Source organism: Eubalaena glacialis, chromosome 4 (genome assembly GCF_028564815.1).
Source record: "Eubalaena glacialis isolate mEubGla1 chromosome 4, mEubGla1.1.hap2.+ XY, whole genome shotgun sequence".
Classification (NCBI taxonomy): domain Eukaryota; kingdom Metazoa; phylum Chordata; class Mammalia; order Artiodactyla; family Balaenidae; genus Eubalaena; species Eubalaena glacialis.
The window spans coordinates 106984553-107005126 of record NC_083719.1 but is presented as its reverse complement, the minus strand read 5'-3'; the positions used below and the strand labels follow the sequence as shown (position 1 = coordinate 107005126).

Sequence of the window (20574 nt, the reverse complement as noted above, 5' to 3'; positions counted from 1 at the left end):
GTAACGTTGTGGCAATGTTTTTACAGATATTGATGAATGTATGATAATGAACGGAGGCTGTGACACCCAATGCACTAATGCAGAAGGAAGCTATGAATGTAGCTGCAGTGAAGGTTATGCCCTGATGCCAGATGGGAGGTCGTGCGCAGGTACAGGAAGGAAAATACACAGACTTTGTACATCTGGTTAATCTTACCTTACAAATCTGGCTCCACATATTTTGTGTGGAACTGGATGAAAAAAAAATGCATGAGCTTAATAAAAGTCATCCTTGTTTTTCATTTGATTTTGATTTTGTATCATCAGATATCGATGAATGTGAAAATAATCCTGATATCTGTGATGGTGGGCAGTGTACCAACATTCCTGGAGAGTATCGCTGTCTGTGTTACGATGGCTTCATGGCTTCAATGGACATGAAAACATGCATTGGTGGGTACCATAAGAACAGGATAAATATTTATGTACAGTATGCACACACACACACACACATACGCACATAAGAAGAAAAGGCTTTTTTGGTTATTTTTAAAATTCAAACCATTGTATTAGAAGATGTGAAAGCCGAAAAGGAAGAATTATTTGAAAAAAAAAATCCTTAAAGACAATATATTTATCCGTAATACTGTGTCCTGCAAATACATTATATTTTAAACGTTATTTGTGTATCTCATTAGTATGCTATTCAGTTTAAAAGATAGCTTTTGAATTACTAGAATAAACAAGTATTAACCAAGGTGTTGAAAATCAATTTCCTAGATGTGAATGAATGTGACTTAAATTCAAACATCTGCATGTTTGGGGAATGTGAGAACACCAAGGGGTCCTTCATTTGCCACTGTCAGCTGGGGTATTCAGTAAAGAAGGGGACCACAGGATGCACAGGTAGGTCTCAAGCTTGTATCCTCTGTGTTTCAGCTTCTTATATTTCAGAGGTTAACCTTCAACATCATTTGTTCCCTGGAATTTCTTGTACTTTCACCCACACCAGGTTGTGACAGTTATGTGTTGAGTAACTGGCCCAGAGCACGTGTGATGCGTTTGTCTCTTCTCTGTGGTAGATGAGCACGGTCTCAGCTACCAAGCCGCAGACCTGGCTGCGTGCTTGGACACGGAGTGGGAGAATGGGTGTGGAATCTGGCCCCCATGGTTCTGATGTGCTCCTGGTAGCTCCTGGGGCAGCGTTCACTTTCTCCTGCCCAAACAGGAGATATTCGTAAGGAAGAAGCACCAAAAGACCTGGAGGAATCCCAGGTGTTGCTGAGTTTTGCAGTTCTTTTAAACTAACAAAAATTAATCTAAACTTATATTTAGACTCTTTTCCTTCCTTTCTTTCCCCGATCTTTTTCTCTCCTCTTCTCTCCTCTCTTTCCATTTGCTTTTGCCTTCTCTTCTCCCTGCCCAAGTTTCCTCTCTTCCCTTTTTTTCTTTGTTCACCCCATTCATTTTATCTCTTATTCTTGTTCTCTACTAAATAGTTTTAGCCTTTTGAAGGGCGGATGGGGGTTGAACTCCCAAGGTCAGTGGTTTGGGCCAAACGTCCATCTTTGCTCAAGGCTCTCATGTGGTATTTCGCTCAAGCCAGGTGGTGGGTGACTTAGACTGCAGCCTAGGCCTTAAACTGACACCTCCAGGAAAGAGCAAGTAATGAAAGAAGAACTCTGCATGTTCATATGTATGTGTACCACATACACAGACACTATATACATAATACTGATAAAAGCATCTGGTCATTTTCCAGATAACATTTCCAGTGATTATTTTTATATATTCTGGCTGGCAATTTCTTTCAGGGAAGGCCTTGTTTAATTTGGATCATGAACTTCCAAATCCTGTTGGAGTCTAAACATATTAAAAGTAAAAGTGACGTTAATGTTTTCTCTGTGTTTACTTTAAAATTTTGCCTATACAGAAATCTCTTGGAAGTAGAATTAACTAGGTTGTATCTTATCTTCATATTAACTACGGTTTCTCAGATGTGGATGAGTGTGAAATTGGTGCCCACAACTGTGACATGCATGCCTCATGTCTAAACGTCCCAGGAAGCTTCAAATGTAGCTGCAGAGAAGGCTGGGTTGGAAATGGCATCAAATGTATTGGTGAGTATTTTGCAAATGTAAATAACCTTTGTTAAGACACAAAATCCCCAGAGGCTATTCTTTGCACAGTTGTTAACCTACATGCTTGAATAGGAACATGCCTCTTATTTTCATTTATTCTCTTGAAAATTAAAGGCTGTCTCGTTGCAAGATAATTCTTGCCTAAGAGTTTCCTTTAACCTTGGTATAAATGATCAAATTACAACAGTATGCCTTGGCATCTGCTTTTTAATGTGGTGTTGTTCAGTAAAAATTATTTGATGTGCAACCAGAAATCCAAACAGCTGTAGGATGAAACATGACTAATATATTTTTCCAGTTTTTTCATAGAGTAACAGTGAGATTTAAAACCCAGTGAAATAAATGAAGGGAATGAAAAGATTTTTTTCAGATAACCTAGGTCTATAGTAAGTGGTCAATACCAGCTTCTTAATAGAAAATAGAATTCTTCTTCCAGAGAAATCTAAATGTTTTGGATTCCAAGAAGCCAGATTAGAAGGAGAATGTGAAGGCAGTTGCCATTCTCCAAGTTTTATAGTTCTTGACCAGAGTCTAATAAGTCCTTTATAGCTGTGAGGCAAGGAACTGGATTTTACCCTTGATGTCATTCATAGTGCTGCTTGGGACGTTCAGTGTTTTACGTGCCTCAACAATAAGGCATGATGCAGCTCGTAAAAATTATCCAGGTCTATTTAAAATACAAATTCAAGCAAGCAAAACCGACCTCCCCATGATTACTCATTAAAACCTGATAAGCTTGCAGCAAGAATTAAAGGATAATTTTAAGATCTCTTATTAATAATATTAGTTAATTTGAATGTACTTTCTTACCTACTCAATTGTTTTATACTTGTCAGATGTTTATGAGCTGACTCCAGAATTTGAGTTAACATAGTTTTTAAATAACTTTGCTAAGGAAGGTTCTCTCATGGTGTCACTAAGTCCACTAGCTACCCACTTGAGTCCAGCCGTTCCTCTATCATTAATCTCACAACTTTTCAGCTATATCCCCATTCCCATTTTTCTAGTCGCATTTGTTTACTGTTTTTCTCTCCTCTAGCCTCCCTTTTTTTCTGCTTCTTGTCCGCCTATCACTCTGGCCAGCTATCGAAAAATAGCCTGCCGCTAATACAAAAGATTTAACCGTGTCCAGGCACCTCTCCTCCAAAATGTCATCCAAATCCATCCACTCCTTTCCATCTCCATCGCCCTGCTCTCGTGGCAACCGTTCTCTCTCTCAACCTGCCCCCCACCCCAACCCTTTCTCTCTGTTCACTCCCCCTCAGGTCCTCCCGCAATCCATTCTCCACATTGCAGCCAGGTAGATTTTTTTAAACCATGGATCTGATTTCTTCACAATTGTCATTTTAATCCATTGAATTTAGGATCAAATTCAGCTTCCTTCACATGGTTTACAAGACCCTATGGCATCTTCCCACTATCTCTCCAGCTTCACTTTCCATCGTCCTTGGTCTCCTACATTGTGCTTTATCACTCTGACCTCCTTTAATTTTTGTCACATCAAAGCTCTTTTCCTTCTCAGTGTTTTTATATGTGCTTTTCCCTCTGCAAGGAAGACCCATCCCTACTTCTGTTCGCAGGTCAACTCTTGCTCATCCTTCAGGTGCGAAGTTAACTAAAAATTACTTCCTCAGTGGAGCTTTCCTAATTCCTGCAATCCGAATTAGACACCCTTCTTATTTCCTCATACCTTGTAACTTTTCTTCATGGTACATGTATAACAGGATTTAATTTAATTTAATTTTCTGTGTTTAACATCTGTCTTTTCCACTAGACTAGGGGCTCCATGAGGTCAAGAATCATTATCTTGGTTTCCTCATCTATAAAATGAACTTGAAAATTCTATGGTAATTGTCCTGCTCTGAAATTCAGTATTATCTTGAAAATTGACCCCTTTTCTAGTGATAAGGTAGCCAATGATAAAATTCACCCTCAGTAGAAATCAGAAGGAAATCTAGGCCTGGTTTTCTTTTAAACATTACAATTCTAGTTGATTAGACAGCTCACAAAACGCTTGAACTAATTATTTTGGCCCATGTTTATAGCATGAACATTTTGGATCATAGGTCTGAGGTCTTAGAAAATTATATAGAACTGCAACTTGACCAGTAAACTAAAATACATTCCATTTGGCCAGTTTTTGGCCAGTTTACATTTAAATTAAGACAAATGAAAACCTTCCTGGGTGTTTAAATATTCCATTTTCATTTCTGAACTTTATTGCTACGTTCTCGTGACATGCAGATCTGGACGAATGTTCTAATGGAACCCACCAGTGCAGCATAAATGCTCAGTGTGTCAATACCCCGGGCTCCTACCGCTGTGCCTGCTCCGAAGGGTTCACTGGAGATGGATTTACCTGCTCAGGTGGGTGAGGTCCTGATTTTCATGCAACGCTCTGTATGTTTTCATCATTAGAAGAAAACTGTAGGTAAAGGAGGCTGAAATCACTACCTCTGTTTTTACGCTTGACTTAAGGTGAATATGTATCTTTTGCTTACATTAAACACAAAAACCTGGAAATTTTTAAAAATAATGGCATTTATTACTATCATGTACTCTTAGTGACTGTCATTTCCTTTTATTCATTAATTAACGTAATGGTCAAAACTACAGGCTCCGAGTCAGGCCATCTGGATCCAGATCTTGCCTATGCTGCTTACTGGCCATATAGCCTTAAGTAAATGACTTAACCTGTGTGTCCTTAGTTTCTCCATTTTGAAATGGACATGGTGGTAATAATAATAATAAATACTATTTCCCTTTTTCTTTTATATCATTGAATGAATGACATGCTGGGAAAACTTATACAGCTTCTTAAAATAAAATCTATGACCTACCCAATCACTGCTATTTATTGTGTTTATCAAAATCTCAGTTTATCACATGGTATTGAAAGGATTAAATGGAATAATCCAAGTAAAGAGCTTAGAAACATGCATCATCAGAGCTTAATAAATGTGAGTAAATTCACTCTGCATTCCTTGAGGATAAAACATCCACTCATTATATTCACGTAAAAGACTAGATCATCTTGCTGGACTTAAAGAATGTTACTTTTAAGCTTGAGAGATAGGTGTTTCTCAGTTGAATTTCAGTGCACACTTTAAACCCCAAATTAAAAGATAGTTTTTTTCTAATTATTGACATCAAAAACACAGACTTACAGTTTTCTAATGCCTCTTTAAGAAAACATGTTTATTCAGTTGTAAAGCTTCCTTACTTTTAAACCTCGGGTACTGCCACCTTTCTTAGCATGTCTCTGCACCGTGGTGTGAGGGCAGGGGCATGGCCTTGGTATCAGACACAGCTGGACCTAGACCCTGGCTCAGCTGCAGATTAGATCACTGTGACTCCCAGGCATCAGTCGCCTCCTCTTAGCCTCGGGTTCTTCCTCTTCTAAACCTCACAGGGTTGGTGAACTAAGTGAAAACATGAATGTCAGGCAGCTAGCACACTCTCTGGCAAATGTTAGGCCCTCAATAAACATTGGTTTCTTCCCTTCCCCCCTTTTTCCGTTTGATAGAATCAAAGAAATTGTCTTTAAGTTCTATGAATAATACTCATTTGTGTAATTAAAATAAGAATATTTTAATGAGATTGTAATGGCATGAAAGAAACTTTCCTCACTCCCATAGAGTGTCCCTTACTTGCTTAAAAATACTTGAACTAGTGAAAAAGTTGTTCATTTTAGTACTGTAATGTTTTCAAATGAATTAACGCCATTTTAAGATTAATTCCAATGTTCTTGGTTATATCTAAATGATGTTGGTGTAACACAGATGCATCAAATTAGCATTAAAGAGAACTGAGACAGATGTGAGAGACACCTCGTTCCTCCTGTTTATCATAATGGAATTGAATGTTAGGGCATAAACAGCTCTACTGTCAAGTTGTATACCCTTATTTAGGTGTATATGGATAATTGTTGTTTGATGTTGATGAGCACTAACTCAAGCCAGTGAGACTGGTTTAGTTATAGAGCAAAGAAAAAAATGTCATGAGATTTGGAACTTAATAGAGATGTAATTTGCTCCTTCAACAGATGTTGATGAGTGTGCAGAAAACATAAATCTCTGTGAGAATGGACAATGCCTCAACGTCCCGGGTGCATATCGCTGCGAGTGTGAGATGGGCTTCACTCCAGCCTCAGACAGCAGATCCTGCCAAGGTGGGTCACCAGGATTCCAACTCATTTCCAAGTTGGATCAACTACAGCAAATGAAACCACAAAAAGGGCTGAACAGGCTCCACCTGGAAGCAGAATACACAGCACATGCTGCACACATAAAAGTCATTTGTTTAAGCATGGATTATTTTGCCGAATGAATAATGATGAAGGTGGCTTTCATCTCTTACGAAGTTTTCCTGGCCAAGGGCCAAGAGCCAAGAGTTGGAACTTCGGCTTATTCGTTTTTTTTTTTAAAACTATTTCTTTTTTTATCACTAAATGAATGAAATGTGGATAAACTGTTCAGCTTTTAAAATATATTGTGTACCTCAATCACTGCTATTTAATGTGTTTATCAAAATCTAAGTAGCTCATTTTTGGCATTACCTTTATGCTTTAGTCAACTGTCTGTATGTCTGGGACTGGAAGTCCTCTTCAGGGACTCATCAAGAGCTGCACCTTTTGCTTAATAGTCATGTCTCCTGCCTCTAAGTTATGACATCACCCCCTTTCCTAGAAATGGGACTTCGTGACTAGTGTGATATCTTTCCAAGAAAAAGAATTTGGATTTTCTTTTACATTAGAGACTCAATTCACATTACATAGAGTTTGGGCCATCATTGTGTTCATAAGAGTACATGAAAATGTAAATAAAGGAAGAGGATTGAAAACAATTCATATGCCATAAGGTTTTAACAAAATTAGTGATTCATAGAAAACCTTAGGAAAAAAACTCAGGCTAACTGCTAGCAAAGATTATAAAATGAAACCAGATTACAGGCTTTCCCTACATGAGTATCTAATCAAATGAACAGAAATAGTAAATGCCAGCACATGCACACACACACACACACACACACACACACACACACACACTTCACCAGCATCAACCAAACAAAACTTATACAATCTGGGGTAGCTTGGAGTAGAGCCTGACTCTGCCCCACCACCAGAAGTGTCACTGAAGAAAGAAAGTGTGCCTAAAAGATCATGGAAATTTCCATAAATATCTACCATTAAAGATCATGGAAATTTCCATAAATATCTACCAATTTGGAGAGAATCAGAATGAGAGGATGAATAGGAGTCTCCGGGAAGATGATATTAGAAACTGAAAGTATTCATGCTACTACTTTGACCTGCTAGGTTGGGCAGAATCTAAACCATTTTATACAAGGCAGCTGTAGAATGAGCTTTATTTTTTTCCTAGTCCTGGTTCCTTCTAAGCACTGAAGTCAATTAGTAGAAACTGTGAGTCAATGTGTTTATGGAATTACATGATTTATTACCCACGTCAGCTTGACAAGAATTGGTGGGAAAAGGGACAAGTTAGCAGTAGCCAGACACTTCTGCCAACATAAAATTTCAAAATTAATCCTTTATACATAAGACAGCATTTCCCTTTCATAATTCTGTTCCATTATTTGTGGCCTAGGGGTCTTCCAAAACTTCTCCGAGAACCTCCCTCAAGGTGATGCCAAATAGCTTCTGTTTACTGTACTTCCCCAAAATATGTTGTTTCCATGGAGAGAAATCCCAGTTGCCAGGGCACCTGAGAGTGGCACACATGTAGCTCACCCTCTGCTCCATTTAACCAGATGCCAAATTTTGAGATCCCCAAAATGTAATTCCATGGTTCTGCCTGTTTCTCCTTGGTTTTGTCTTCTCTCTTTCTATGAGATCTGGTACATCTAGACAGTTTATCCTGAATTTATTACTTTAATTCCTTGATATTTTCCCATCTTATTATAAATTGATGCCCCTTTGAATTGATCCTCTAATCAACATTTTCCACTCAGCATCTAGCTCTAATCATAAATTCTCAGAATTTCTATAGAGTTTAAAAAACTGCTGGAGTTGGCCATTTCCCAGTATTCTTCACCAAAATGGGAAAGTACAGAACCTGCAAGAACCTCCTCAGGGACAGGTTAGGACTCCATCAGATGGAGTAAACCCAGACACAGAGCATTTCGTATGATTTCCAAAGAGAGAGCAGGGGCCAGGTTCACCAACAAAGAGCCCACAGAGCCCAGTGGAGGTCCTCCCATCCGTATTTCTCCTCTTCCCCCACCTTATGAAACTCTGGGCCACAGAATAGAAGCTATAATGAAACCCATACCCCAAGCTGTCTTCCAAAGAAAGCCCAAATCAAAAGAGAAGGGAGCATGTCGAGCAGCTCCATCTAAACTGTATCAGAGTACAGTTGACACTTGAATAACATGGGGGCTAGGGACACCTACCCTCAGCACGGGGGGAAATCTGTGTATAACTTGTAGTCGGCCCTCAGTGTTCACAGTTCTCCGCATTCGCGGTTCCATGTCCACACATTTAACCAACTGCAGATAGTGTAGTTGTACTACATACACTGTAGTATTTACTATTGAAAAAAATCCATGTATAAGTGGACCTGCACAGTTCAAATGTATGTTGTTCAAGCATCAACTGTATATAAAACTCTTGAAAGAGCTGACCAAGTACTGTGTAAACAAACTGAAACAACGGCAACTGTGCAGGTGTTCTATGGAAACAACAACAACAAAAAAGCATACAAAAAGCAGATAAATAATCAATCCAGAGTAGAGGAAAACTACTCAAGGAACAAGAGCAAATTTCGCATAGGTATACTGTACCACAGACAACCTTAATAAAAACATATGATTGAACAAGTTCAAAGTGATTATAAAAACAGAAAAAAAGACAAAAAGAGATATTGCAGAGTTAAGGGAAACAAAAAACGTGGACCAATGCAGCAAAATAAGAGAACAATTAAATAGACACAGCAAAGAACAGAGGAGATGAAAATGTAATTACTACCATAGAGAATGGACGTGAGATAATCACAGTGAAAAAAAAGGGGGAGAGGTTAAATTAACACTATTAGAGAAAAGACAAAGACCATAAACTTAAGTATAATGGGTGTTTCTGAAGTGAAGAGTCCCTAAAAATTGAATAGAAAAAAAGTATTAAACAACCAAACATTTTCCTGAAATAGAAGAAGGAACTGAATATACAGGAAGAAGTAAATCATTTATATTTAGCCTTATTGAATTTGTCAACTTAAGTAATAGAGATTCTTCAAACTGCAGATAGAAAAGGCAAGTCATGAACAAAACAAACATTCAGTACCAACACACATTAGAATGCTGCCCTCACAGTTATAAGGACACATGTGACAAGAATGTTATACCTCAGAGTTAGTTAATTATAAAGACAATAGACAGGGCTTCCCTGGTGGCACAGTGGTTAAGAATCCTCCTGCCAGTGCAGGGGACACGGGTTCGAGCCCTGGTCCGGGAAGATCTGGCATGCCGAGGAGCAACTCAGCCAGTTGCGCCAGCAACTGAGCCTGTACTCTAGAGCCCATGCGCCACAACTACTGAAGCCCGTGCACAACAACTACTGAAGCCCTCGCGCCTAGAGCCCATGCTCCGCAACAAGAGAGGCCACCGCAATGAGACCACAATGAAGAGTAACCCCTGCTCACCGCAACTAGAGAAAGCCTGCACGCAGCAACGAAGACCCAACGCAGTCAAAAATAAATAAATAAAATAAATAAATTTATATTAAAAAAAAGACAATAGACATATCCTGACAAGTGAAATAATTCAGAAAGAAACCACCTGTGGGCTCTCCCTTCTTGTCTTGGGCAAAAAAAAAACAAACAAAAACAAAAGAAACACACAACTTATCAGCAATGAAAAACAGCCAATCAAGAAATAAATGGAGAAGTGACAATAAAAACATTATTGATTCCTTTAAAGAATTAGTACTAAATACTGTAGAGATTATGGTAAATGCCATGAACATTTAAAAAGTGAAAATAATATGAATAACAAAAATGAGTTGGAAGCATATATGGATGCTAATTGTTAATCATCATTGTATAGAATCCATTAATACTGTCTTAAAATTGTGTTTGAATTTTAGCATAAAGCCAAAAGATGATACAGTTTTAGTGTTTTCATCAATTCTTAACATTAGAAAGCATTTTAGAAGATACTGAGATAATGAAAAATTGATCTGATGCATGGAAATTGTTTCAGGTTTACTTTCTGTGAATATGCATTGAGAAATATCAATATTTGGAATGGTGTTCATCCAATTACAATGATAATTCTGGATAGAAGCATTTTTGAGTGATTTTTGTTCTTGCTATCTTATTTTCTGTGTTTCCTATCTTTTCTGTTTCCTATCACCACTTTTCTGTATTGTTCAAATTTCTGAATATGCATCAATTTTATAAAAACAAGACAGTATTCTCTTAAAATACCTTATTCCATGCAACTTTTATGTTATTTAAATGGAAGTTATTTCTAATAAAGTTCACTTAAAAGTAAAATGCATACGCAGAAGGCTGATAGTACAATTCCATTTCAATTTATAGATTAACACAACTCAATTATAAACTAACTTAATGAGTCTTTACTGATTTATATAAAAAGAATAACTTTGTTTATTGCCCCAACACAAGTAAAGACAACTTTACACATCAATTGAACTTCTAGACACAATTTGAACCATACTTTAAATATGAGATAGTTGAAATGCTTTATTTTGACAATCATGAATGACCAACAGACCCGTTTATACTTAAGATATAACTGTCTCAAGACAGCATTTTAGAATGACTTGTCTAGTCTAGCCTAAAATGGCATGCCTGGTCTGCATTCTCAGAATATGAGGTAATTTGTGTACAAAAATGTCCATCCTCTTCCTATGAGTAGAAATACAGATTACTTCTACAGCTGTACAGGCACACTGTGCCTTCATTTTCATATGAATGAGGGAGGAGTAATAACTTCTTGTTTATTTTGAGTTAAAGCTTCATGGAAGACTTTCATAAACTGAATTTATGATTTCAGTCCAATAGAGATATCTTAATGAGATTTGGAGGAATGTGGGGCAATGGATGATCTTATTATACACTACTGGGAAAAAACTTCTTTCCCTGTTTATAACTGATTTTATTATAACAGATCAGATTATATAATATAATAAAAAAGAAGTTAAAAAAAATTAAACTTAAATAATTTAAAAGATATATTTAATATTTAAAATATTTATGTTGTATATTTTGTATGTGGTAGATGTTTATAAAACATCTGCTCTTTTCACTTAATTATTAGAATCTTTGAATTTGTTTTTATCTTTAATTTTTTACAATCTTATTGCTTTAACACGTTCATATTTAATTTCTAAAAAGTTTTTATGCCCTCAGCCAATTTTTTTCTTAAGTATTTTACAGCCCAAGACAGTAAAATACTGTCAATAAAATAAGATAATATTCTTTCATATTTCTGCCCCATATGAACATTAGTTGCTTGCCATTTACGTGACATCCCTGGTCAAAGAAAAAGAAAATCTTTTGCTGCATGAAAACATCTGAGGAGATAGAATAATTTATTAATATCATACAGTAAATCTAAATGTCTTTGTAATCAAGAGATTACTATTTTTTTTAATCTCCAGATATCGATGAATGCTCCTTCCAAAATATTTGTGTCTTTGGAACATGTAATAATTTGCCTGGAATGTTTCATTGTATCTGTGATGATGGTTACGAATTGGACAGAACCGGAGGGAACTGTACAGGTATGGCCAGTTAAGGGCTTAATTGTGTTCTTATTAGTTGAAATGAACATTTTGTGCTAGATATAGAAGTTCCTCAAATTTCTGCTTAGCCTGCTATGCCTTGGGCTATGCATTTTTTTGAAAAAGAAAATTACATTCTGATACATTTATCGTTTTATTATTTTTTTATTAATTTTTATTGGAGTATGGTTGCTTTACAATGTTGTGTTAGCCTCCACTACACAACAAAATGAATCAGCCATACACAGACAGATATCCCCTCCCTTTTGGACTTCCCTCCCGTTTAGGTTACCACAGTGCATTAGGTAGAGTTCCCTGTGCTATACAGTATGTTCCCATCAGTTGTCTATTTTATACATAGTGTCAATAATGTATATGTGTTAATCCCAGTCTCCCAATTCCTCACAGCCCACCCCTTTCTCCCTTGGCTGATACATTTATTTTTAACTATGGAATTGATCCATTGTAATATAAACAACTTAATATTAAATATCCAACACAAAATTAGTAAAGTATTTCTTTGTATATATTTATGATGTCCACATATATGTACAAGTATATAATACCTATGTTTAAGTCTAAGCAAACAGTGATAAAATGTTTTTCTTCAGAATTGCAACATTCATTATAATTTATTTACTAAGGATATTAAATGATATCATCATGAATACTGTGTGACTGATCTATGGAAACTGCTTTAGGTGTATACAAGTATTTCATTTTTATTTCATTGTTCTGAGTCCCTCCTAAAGATTTTTAGTCTACTGACTTGTAAAATTTCCACCAAATTCTTTGGAACAGCAGTAGGCACAAGGAAAGTAAAGATGTTAATGTGGGCATTTTAAATGTTTTTCCTAGATATTGATGAATGTGCAGATCCAATAAACTGTGTGAACGGCCTATGTGTCAACACTCCTGGTCGCTATGAGTGTAACTGTCCACCCGATTTCCAGCTGAACCCCACCGGTGTGGGTTGTGTTGGTAAGCAAAAGCTATATGAAACAAATGAATAGAAGTACATAGAGTTAAATACTCATACTCTCTTGTGATGACCATTTACTACAATTAACTTGAGAACAAAATAGTAGTCCTTTACCTTAAGAAACTCTAGATTACCAAAATATATGGTCACTTTTATCCTGCTTATCTTCCAATATATTTTGGAACAGGAATTTTTGAGACATCTGCTCCCACCACCTCCTCTCACAGACTTGGGAACCAGGGCCCTAGAGGTGCAGTCATTTGTTCAAGGTCTCAGAGCTTGCAAATGGCAGAGCTGAAGCAGTATCCCGAGTTGCCTGGCTCCCTGTCCAGTACATTGGCCAGGACAGATGTGGAATCAGTTTTACAAAATGAGTATGTTTCAGGTTTATGCATGACAGCTGACAGGCAAGCAGTTAATGGCATTTATAGGACCGTTTCAGGTATATGTTTTTTCAAAACCAAGAAAATATAGAATAAAATTTGAGTTAGCTATGATTAAATTCCCATTAAAATTTCTAGTAAGGTTGTTTGTGCCTTTTTCTTCTGCAAATTATTTTCAAAATGACTTACAAATATAAAAAATTAAAAAGGTTCACTGGATGCATATGGCAGATAACAAGGACTGTTTTTCCTGATACCAAAGGCTAAGAATATGCAAACTCTGTGAACCAGCAGTTCCTCTCTGGGCTTTAGATATCAAATAAAGTAACTTACAGTCCCATACGGAAACATAAGGAAAAATATTCAGTGCCTCATTATTTTCAGTGGCAAGAATTTAGAAGCCATATTTGGAGAGTGGATAGATTGAAAAAGAAATCACAGTTGAATACTGTGGAGTTGACGGATTGGATGTTATAAAGATGGAATGAGGTATACGACGAAATACCATTTATAGAAATTTAAAATGTGCACACGAAAACAAAAACACTAATTTTGCAGGAGCACAGACCAAAAAAATAATATTAAACACATTCATATGGTTGGGTAGGGGATGAGGAATGAGAATGGAGAGCAGGGATAAAAGAGAGAGAATGGGAGGGAAGGAGGAAGGAAGGATGAATGAATACAGGCCTAGTGAGAGCAGAACCATGAGTTAACACCTCTGTCTGCACCTGAGATTCAGCAACAAAAACAAAAACAAAAACAAAAAAAAGAGAAAAGTAAAATAATAAAAAGCTGCCCCAGTGATTATAATGTGCAGCTGGAGATGAAAACTACTTGGTAGACTGAAATAAGGACTTTGGATTTTACTCTGATTGAGGTGGGACACCACTGGGAGTGGCCCGACCCAAGGTAATGCTTCTGAAGGATGACTCCGGCTATGGTGGGAAAAATAGACTATAGTTGGGTCCAGAGATGAGTTAGGAAACAATTGCAATAGTCCAGGTGAGGGATGATGGTGGCTTGAACTCAGGTTGTAGTGATTTGGAAGCAGTAGTCAGTCATCAGATTCCAGATATATTTTGAAAGTAGTGTTGACAGACCTTATTACTGGATTGAATAAGGCATGATAGTAAGGATTCAAAGTTTGACTGCAAGGTATAGGGCCTGAGCAATTAAAAAATTGGAGGTTCTGTTTATTGAAAACGCAGAAGCCTGGGAGAGGATTGGAGCAGGTTTTGTACGTGGAGGAAAGCGTATCAAGTATGATTTTAGACGTGTTAACTCTAAAATACCTTAGACATCTAAGAGGAGAAATCAAATACTAGGCACATGGCAGAAAGATCTGAGTTCAGGGGAGAGGTGAAAGATGGAACCACAAATTTGATAGTATTTAAAGTCATGGAACTAATGAGGTGATCTAGATGGTAATTATAGATAGAGACAAGACAAAGTCTGAGATTCATTGATCTCTTAAGTAGCTTCCCTAAAGTTGTTACAGACTCGCTTTCCCAAAACCTGCAAAACTCAATGTGCAAGTTGAAACTAAACTGTGGGAGAAGGAAGATTATGGGGAGGAGAGGAAGGAGATGGCGTTATCAATATTTCAGTGATAGGACACATTGCTTTAAATTAACTTATATTGGATTTCACTCCCTTTATTGATAAACTCATGCTATAGATTGATTATAGGAAACTTTTTTTTTAACATCTTTATTGGAGTATAATTGCTTTACAATCGTGTGTTAGTTTCTGCTTTATAACAAAGTGAATCAGTTATACATAAACATATAAGGAAACATTTTTTGCAATCATATTATTAAAGGTCCAGAATGTCCCAGATGAGTAATTGCTTACTATCTTGTTTAGTCCATGATCTATAGGGATGTCTAGACGTAGGAAAGTGTCATTTATTTAATTCCTGCAACTCAGTGTTGAAAAAGTTTAAAGCAAGAGATTATTCTGTTCTGGGGATTAATGTACAGAATTTGAATTTCATCATTTGAGTGACCATTCTCCAAAGAAGGCATTCTTACTCTGATAAGGACAATTTTAAGCTCTTGTGTTGCCCTGCAGACAATCGCGTGGGCAACTGTTACCTGAAGTTCGGTCCTCGGGGCGACGGGAGTCTCTCCTGCAACACTGAGATTGGGGTGGGCGTCAGCCGCTCGTCCTGCTGCTGCTCTCTGGGGAAGGCCTGGGGGAACCCCTGCGAGACCTGCCCCCCTGTCAACAGCAGTGAGTATGGGACGGAAGAAGAGGAAGGAAACGCTGGTAGCTGAGGACTAGCTGCCCTTTTCTTCTGCTGCTAGGGGGTGAGGGAGGTAGTGAGGGTCAGAACTTTGAATCTGGACTACTTTCCATGATTGTGCTGAAACCAGCCAAGAGTATGTCATATAAAAGGAATCTGAATTCCTCTCTTCTTACTGTTTTTCTTGATAATGCTAAAAAGAAAAAATGGTTTTGAACCACAATCCAATATGAATGATGATAATATCAATTCTCCCTGGTGTCACAGATAAAGGCCATTCCTGGTTCTTTTCCACAGTTGTTTTAGTTCAGGTTCATAGATGAGTTGTATTCCTCAAGTCCAGTCATATGATGCCTTAAATTGAAATGTATGTCCTGATATGAACATAGGGGAAACTTTTGAATTGTTGAGTCTTTTAGTTTTTATTTACTAGCCAAAAAGGTTGTGATATAACTTGTCTGAAAATAATTTTTTTCTTTAATGAAAAGCAAATGGATTTTGTTATTCTACTTTGTATATAATTTATGAAGTAATGATCTTACTTCAAGTAAAATGTAATGTACTTCTAAAGATAATGTATTTGAAAAGGCACTAAGGAAAATGTAGATACACCCCTTAGGATGTGTGCTTTGAGCCTGGCAGTTGTTAAGTGCTAATTCATTGTCAGCCTCTTGCACACAGGTATCAAATTTCTTTTTTTCCATTGTTTTGCAGCTGAATATTACACTTTGTGTCCTGGAGGTGAAGGCTTCAGACCTAACCCCATCACAATCATCTTAGAAGGTGAGCATACCTCTAATTGTCAACCAGATTTAAACAAGGTAAAGAACTTACTTTAGAGAAAATCTGGTAGAAAAGTTGGTGTGGAACAGTCCCAACAAGATTATTTTGCAAAATTACAGATGAGCAATTACCAGTCTGCTGAATAACCATTTGTAAATCAGAAAGATTTGACCCATTGCAGTGACCTGATGTGTGATTGTTCTGCAGAGAAAGTCTTTTTATAATTATCCCCAACTTGAATCACCCTCAGCTTGCTGTAATTACTCTTCTCAGATTATAGCAAAGTTCCATGACAAAGCCAAGAAAGTTCATGGTCAGAATAAACCTCCCATCTAAGCGTGCATTCACTTGGATGTGTGGAAGTCTGCAGGTCTTACAGTATCACACATTTGAAAGCTCTCATAGTAACTCTGGTCTTTCCTGATGGTATCTGAGCTGTCTCCCCTTTTGCAGATATTGATGAATGCCAGGAGTTACCAGGTCTCTGCCAGGGTGGAAACTGTATCAACACTTTCGGGAGCTTCCAGTGTGAGTGCCCTCAAGGCTACTACCTCAGTGAGGAAACCCGCATTTGTGAAGGTGAGATAAATTTATACCTAAAAATCATTAGTGCTATTTAAAACAAAATTACTGGTCAGGCCTGGAGAAAAGGGTCCATCTTCAAATTTTATCAAAGGATATGTTGAGACTGGTTCATAGCTTTTTTCTTTTCCTATCAATGCTGCTGAGTTGTATGATGATAGATAAATTAATTTACAGATTATTTGCCACAATTTACCATTATTTTTCTCTGAGTAAATGGGTTGGTAATAAGTGGGGTAAGCTGGAATAGTATGAAAACATTCAGTATCAAAATAAGTTATTAGTTCAAATACCAATAAATTATATTTTATATAGCAAAATAGGTAAGTTTGAAATGCAACCATTAGGCTAATATTTTCAGTAACTTTTAAATATTGGACAACATAGTATGAAGCAGTTCAAAGGTTATGCAGATGCCTTTCTTGGTTCCATCCCCAACTTCTCACATGGCGGTGTAATCATCCTTTTAGAGGCCTGTCTCCCCACTAGACTGGGAGCTTCTTGAAGCAAGGTCCACATCTATTTCATCTTTATAGCTACAAGTTCTAGCTTACAGTAGAATCTCAGTATTTATTTATGGAATGAATGAATGCATGCTTCTAAAAAATGAACATTAAACATGTAATGTAATTGTTTCCATTATAACCTTTCTTTTGGAACATGTTAGGTAAATGCATCTGGAAGAAATGTGATTTAATAAGGAGAATACCCAGCAGCTGTGCTACTTCTAGCATCTCTGAATGGGTGCTAATTTGAAAGGAGCTATAAAGAAAAAGGCTTTCCTAACTGCATTCAGTTTAAAGTTGACACTAAAATTTGGTTTTCAATGACATAAGAGTAAAGTAGCTTTAAAGCAATTCCATTTGAAGAATATGAAATTTCAATTAAAAAGTATAGGTGCCATTTATTTTTTGCCACTTTGGAATAGTTTATTTTGATCATCTTTATTTTTGAATGTTAGGTTTTAATTCTTCAGAAGGAGGACATATTTTATATCATGTAAATGCATATTTGGGGGCATTTCCTATGTAATTGCTTTAAATTCCAAATTTTATAAAAATAAGATAAATTCTATAAAAATATGAAATTGGGGAATCAGCCATATGCTTTGTTCAGTAGTTTAAGTGATATAAATTCGTGGGGAAAATATTTACTAATTAATGGATATTCTTGCATCCTCTAGATATTGATGAGTGTTTTGCACATCCTGGTGTGTGTGGACCTGGGACTTGCTACAACACCCTGGGAAATTACACCTGCATTTGCCCACCTGAATACATGCAGGTCAATGGAGGCCACAACTGTATGGGTAGGTAAAGGTCTCTGAGATTGATTAGGTCACAGTTGCTGGCTTCCTGGCCAACAGTTATCTCTCAGATACTTACATCTCAGAATTATTATTCAGAAAGTTTGGAAGTTAAATCTTTATGAATAGTGAAGTATTTCAAAGTCTTATAAACTTCTGGGTCTGTATCATATTTTTGAACTTTGGCTACGTAGTTGCATGTTACAAAGCATGAGTCAGGTAGAAAATTTCATCAAATATTGTAAATATATATTCTTAAATAATTTTTATTTTCCATTCATGTAAAGTGAACATTATTTTATGAATAAGAGAACATTTAAAATTTAACATGTAATGCTTTTTAAATTAAATAAATGCATTTGAATAGAGAAGTATCTATTAACTTTGTCCCCCCTTGAAAATTGTAAATGAAACCCCTTATTTAAAAACAGGAAAGATGCTTATCTAAAAATGATTTGTGTTCAGCTTAAGGAATTATTTTAAGATACCTCCAAACGACCGTGAAAATTTTCAGAGTTAATCGAGCAAGTTTGGTGTGTCCAGGTGTGTGGGGTTTGCTATTAGCTGCTTGCTGATAGGATTGGTTGGCTTACTTGTTTTTCTCTATGTAGACATGAGAAAAAGCTTCTGCTACCGAAGCTATAATGGAACCACTTGTGAGAATGAGTTGCCTTTTAATGTGACAAAGAGGATGTGCTGCTGCACATACAATGTGGGCAAAGCCTGGAACAAACCTTGTGAGCCATGCCCAACGCCAGGAACGGGTAAGCACACAGCTCCTGCTTCTGCTGAAGGCCGAATCAGTGACACAGGTATACATGTAATGGTAGAGGAAAAGCAAAAAGTACTAAAAGTACGGAAAGCAGACACACTCTGTTCTGGAAATATCCAAGAGCTCATATGGCTCGGTTTCTCAAGCAGCCCTCTTTGGGATTCAAACACTAATTCCTGAGATGTCTGTTGAGTAGGAGTCTGGATCCTGAAAATAAGCCCCATTGCTGAAATTAAGATTTATAACGCTAGTCCATTTAAACTCATTATCTTAAACCATGCTGCTTAATTATTCTTTTATTCATAAAACAAGTATTTATTGAGAAACTATTGTGTGTCATTGTGCTATATTTAGAAGGTGTCATTTTGATTTAAAAATTTGTGGTCATTTAAAGTCCAGCAAGCTCAGTAAGTATCTTTTTATTTCGACCTTAGAAAATATGCAAAAATTGGATTTGATGAGCAAACTTAACATAAAAGCAATGTAGTGTCAAAGTTTTCCTTATGCATCATTTCCCTCAAACCTACCTGAAATTTTTAGGCAGAAAAGAGAGCTGGTCTTTACACAGTCAAATTTTTCTCCAAGCACAGATTCTTTTGAAAGAAAAACTGAACGATAATAGAGACAAGAGCAAAAAAATCGTCTTAAAATTGTTGCCCACTCAGGTTCTTTTATGACCTGAGAAGGGATCACTCTTAATAGTTGTAGATACTAAGAGTTGAACCAATAGGACAAATAAGAAACAATGGTTATACATTTGTTACCAAATACAGTATTACTTAGGGTATATTTATTAAAATGTTTCATTTAACATGATGAAATTAAGGAGAGACATGGTGAAAAGTGACATATGGGCCCTTTCTCAGTGGCTCAAATTCAGTGGGCAAATGGATTTTCTCTTTTTTTTCTTTTTTTTAATTGAAGTATAATTGATATACAATATTATTCTCAGGATTACAACATAGTGATTTGACATTTATATACATTATGGATTGATCTCCACAATAAGTCTAGTAACCATATGTCCCCATACAAAGTTATTGCAATTTTATTGACCATTCCTTATGGATACATTACTTTCCTGTGACTTATTTATTTTATAGCTGGAAATCTGTACCTCTTAATCCCTCACATCTATTTTGCCCAACCCCCAACTCCCTTCCCCTCTGGTGACCACCAGTTTTTCTTTATAACTATGATTCTGTTTCTGTTTTGTTTTGTTCATTTGTTTTGTTTTTTAGATTCCACATATAAGTGAAGTCATACATTGCTTGTCTTTCTTGGTCTCACTTATTTCACTTAGCAAAATGCCCTCTGGATTCATCTATGTTGTTGAAAGTGGCAAGATTTCATTCATTATTATGGCTGAGTAATATTCCATTGTGTATATATATGTGTGTGTGTATATATACATACAATATATCACATCTTGTTTATCACTTCATCCATCAGTGGATACTTAGGTTCTTCCATATCTTGGCTATTGTAAATAATGCTGCAGAGAACATAAAAATGTATATATCTTTTTGAGTTAGTGTTTTGTTTTCTTCAGGTAAATACTCAGAGGTGGATTTGCTGAATTGTATGGCAGTTTTATTTTTAATTTTTTGAGAAACCTCCATACTGTTTTCC

The 20574-nt window shown here is 36.5% G+C and overlaps 1 protein-coding gene across 1 annotated transcript in view; it reads left to right on the top strand.

Moving 5' to 3' along the window:
• The window catches only part of FBN2 (fibrillin 2), a 245668-nt gene that overhangs the window by 186337 nt on the left and 38757 nt on the right, over positions 1 to 20574 (top strand). The window contains exons 29-41 of the mRNA XM_061188122.1: positions 27 to 149; positions 307 to 432; positions 760 to 885; positions 1977 to 2099; positions 4365 to 4487; positions 6166 to 6291; positions 11761 to 11883; positions 12742 to 12864; positions 15325 to 15486; positions 16214 to 16282; positions 16736 to 16861; positions 18048 to 18173; positions 18782 to 18934. Of these exons, the coding sequence (XP_061044105.1) occupies positions 27 to 149; positions 307 to 432; positions 760 to 885; positions 1977 to 2099; positions 4365 to 4487; positions 6166 to 6291; positions 11761 to 11883; positions 12742 to 12864; positions 15325 to 15486; positions 16214 to 16282; positions 16736 to 16861; positions 18048 to 18173; positions 18782 to 18934 (1629 nt within the window). The remainder of the gene's footprint in view (positions 1 to 26; positions 150 to 306; positions 433 to 759; positions 886 to 1976; positions 2100 to 4364; positions 4488 to 6165; positions 6292 to 11760; positions 11884 to 12741; positions 12865 to 15324; positions 15487 to 16213; positions 16283 to 16735; positions 16862 to 18047; positions 18174 to 18781; positions 18935 to 20574) is intronic.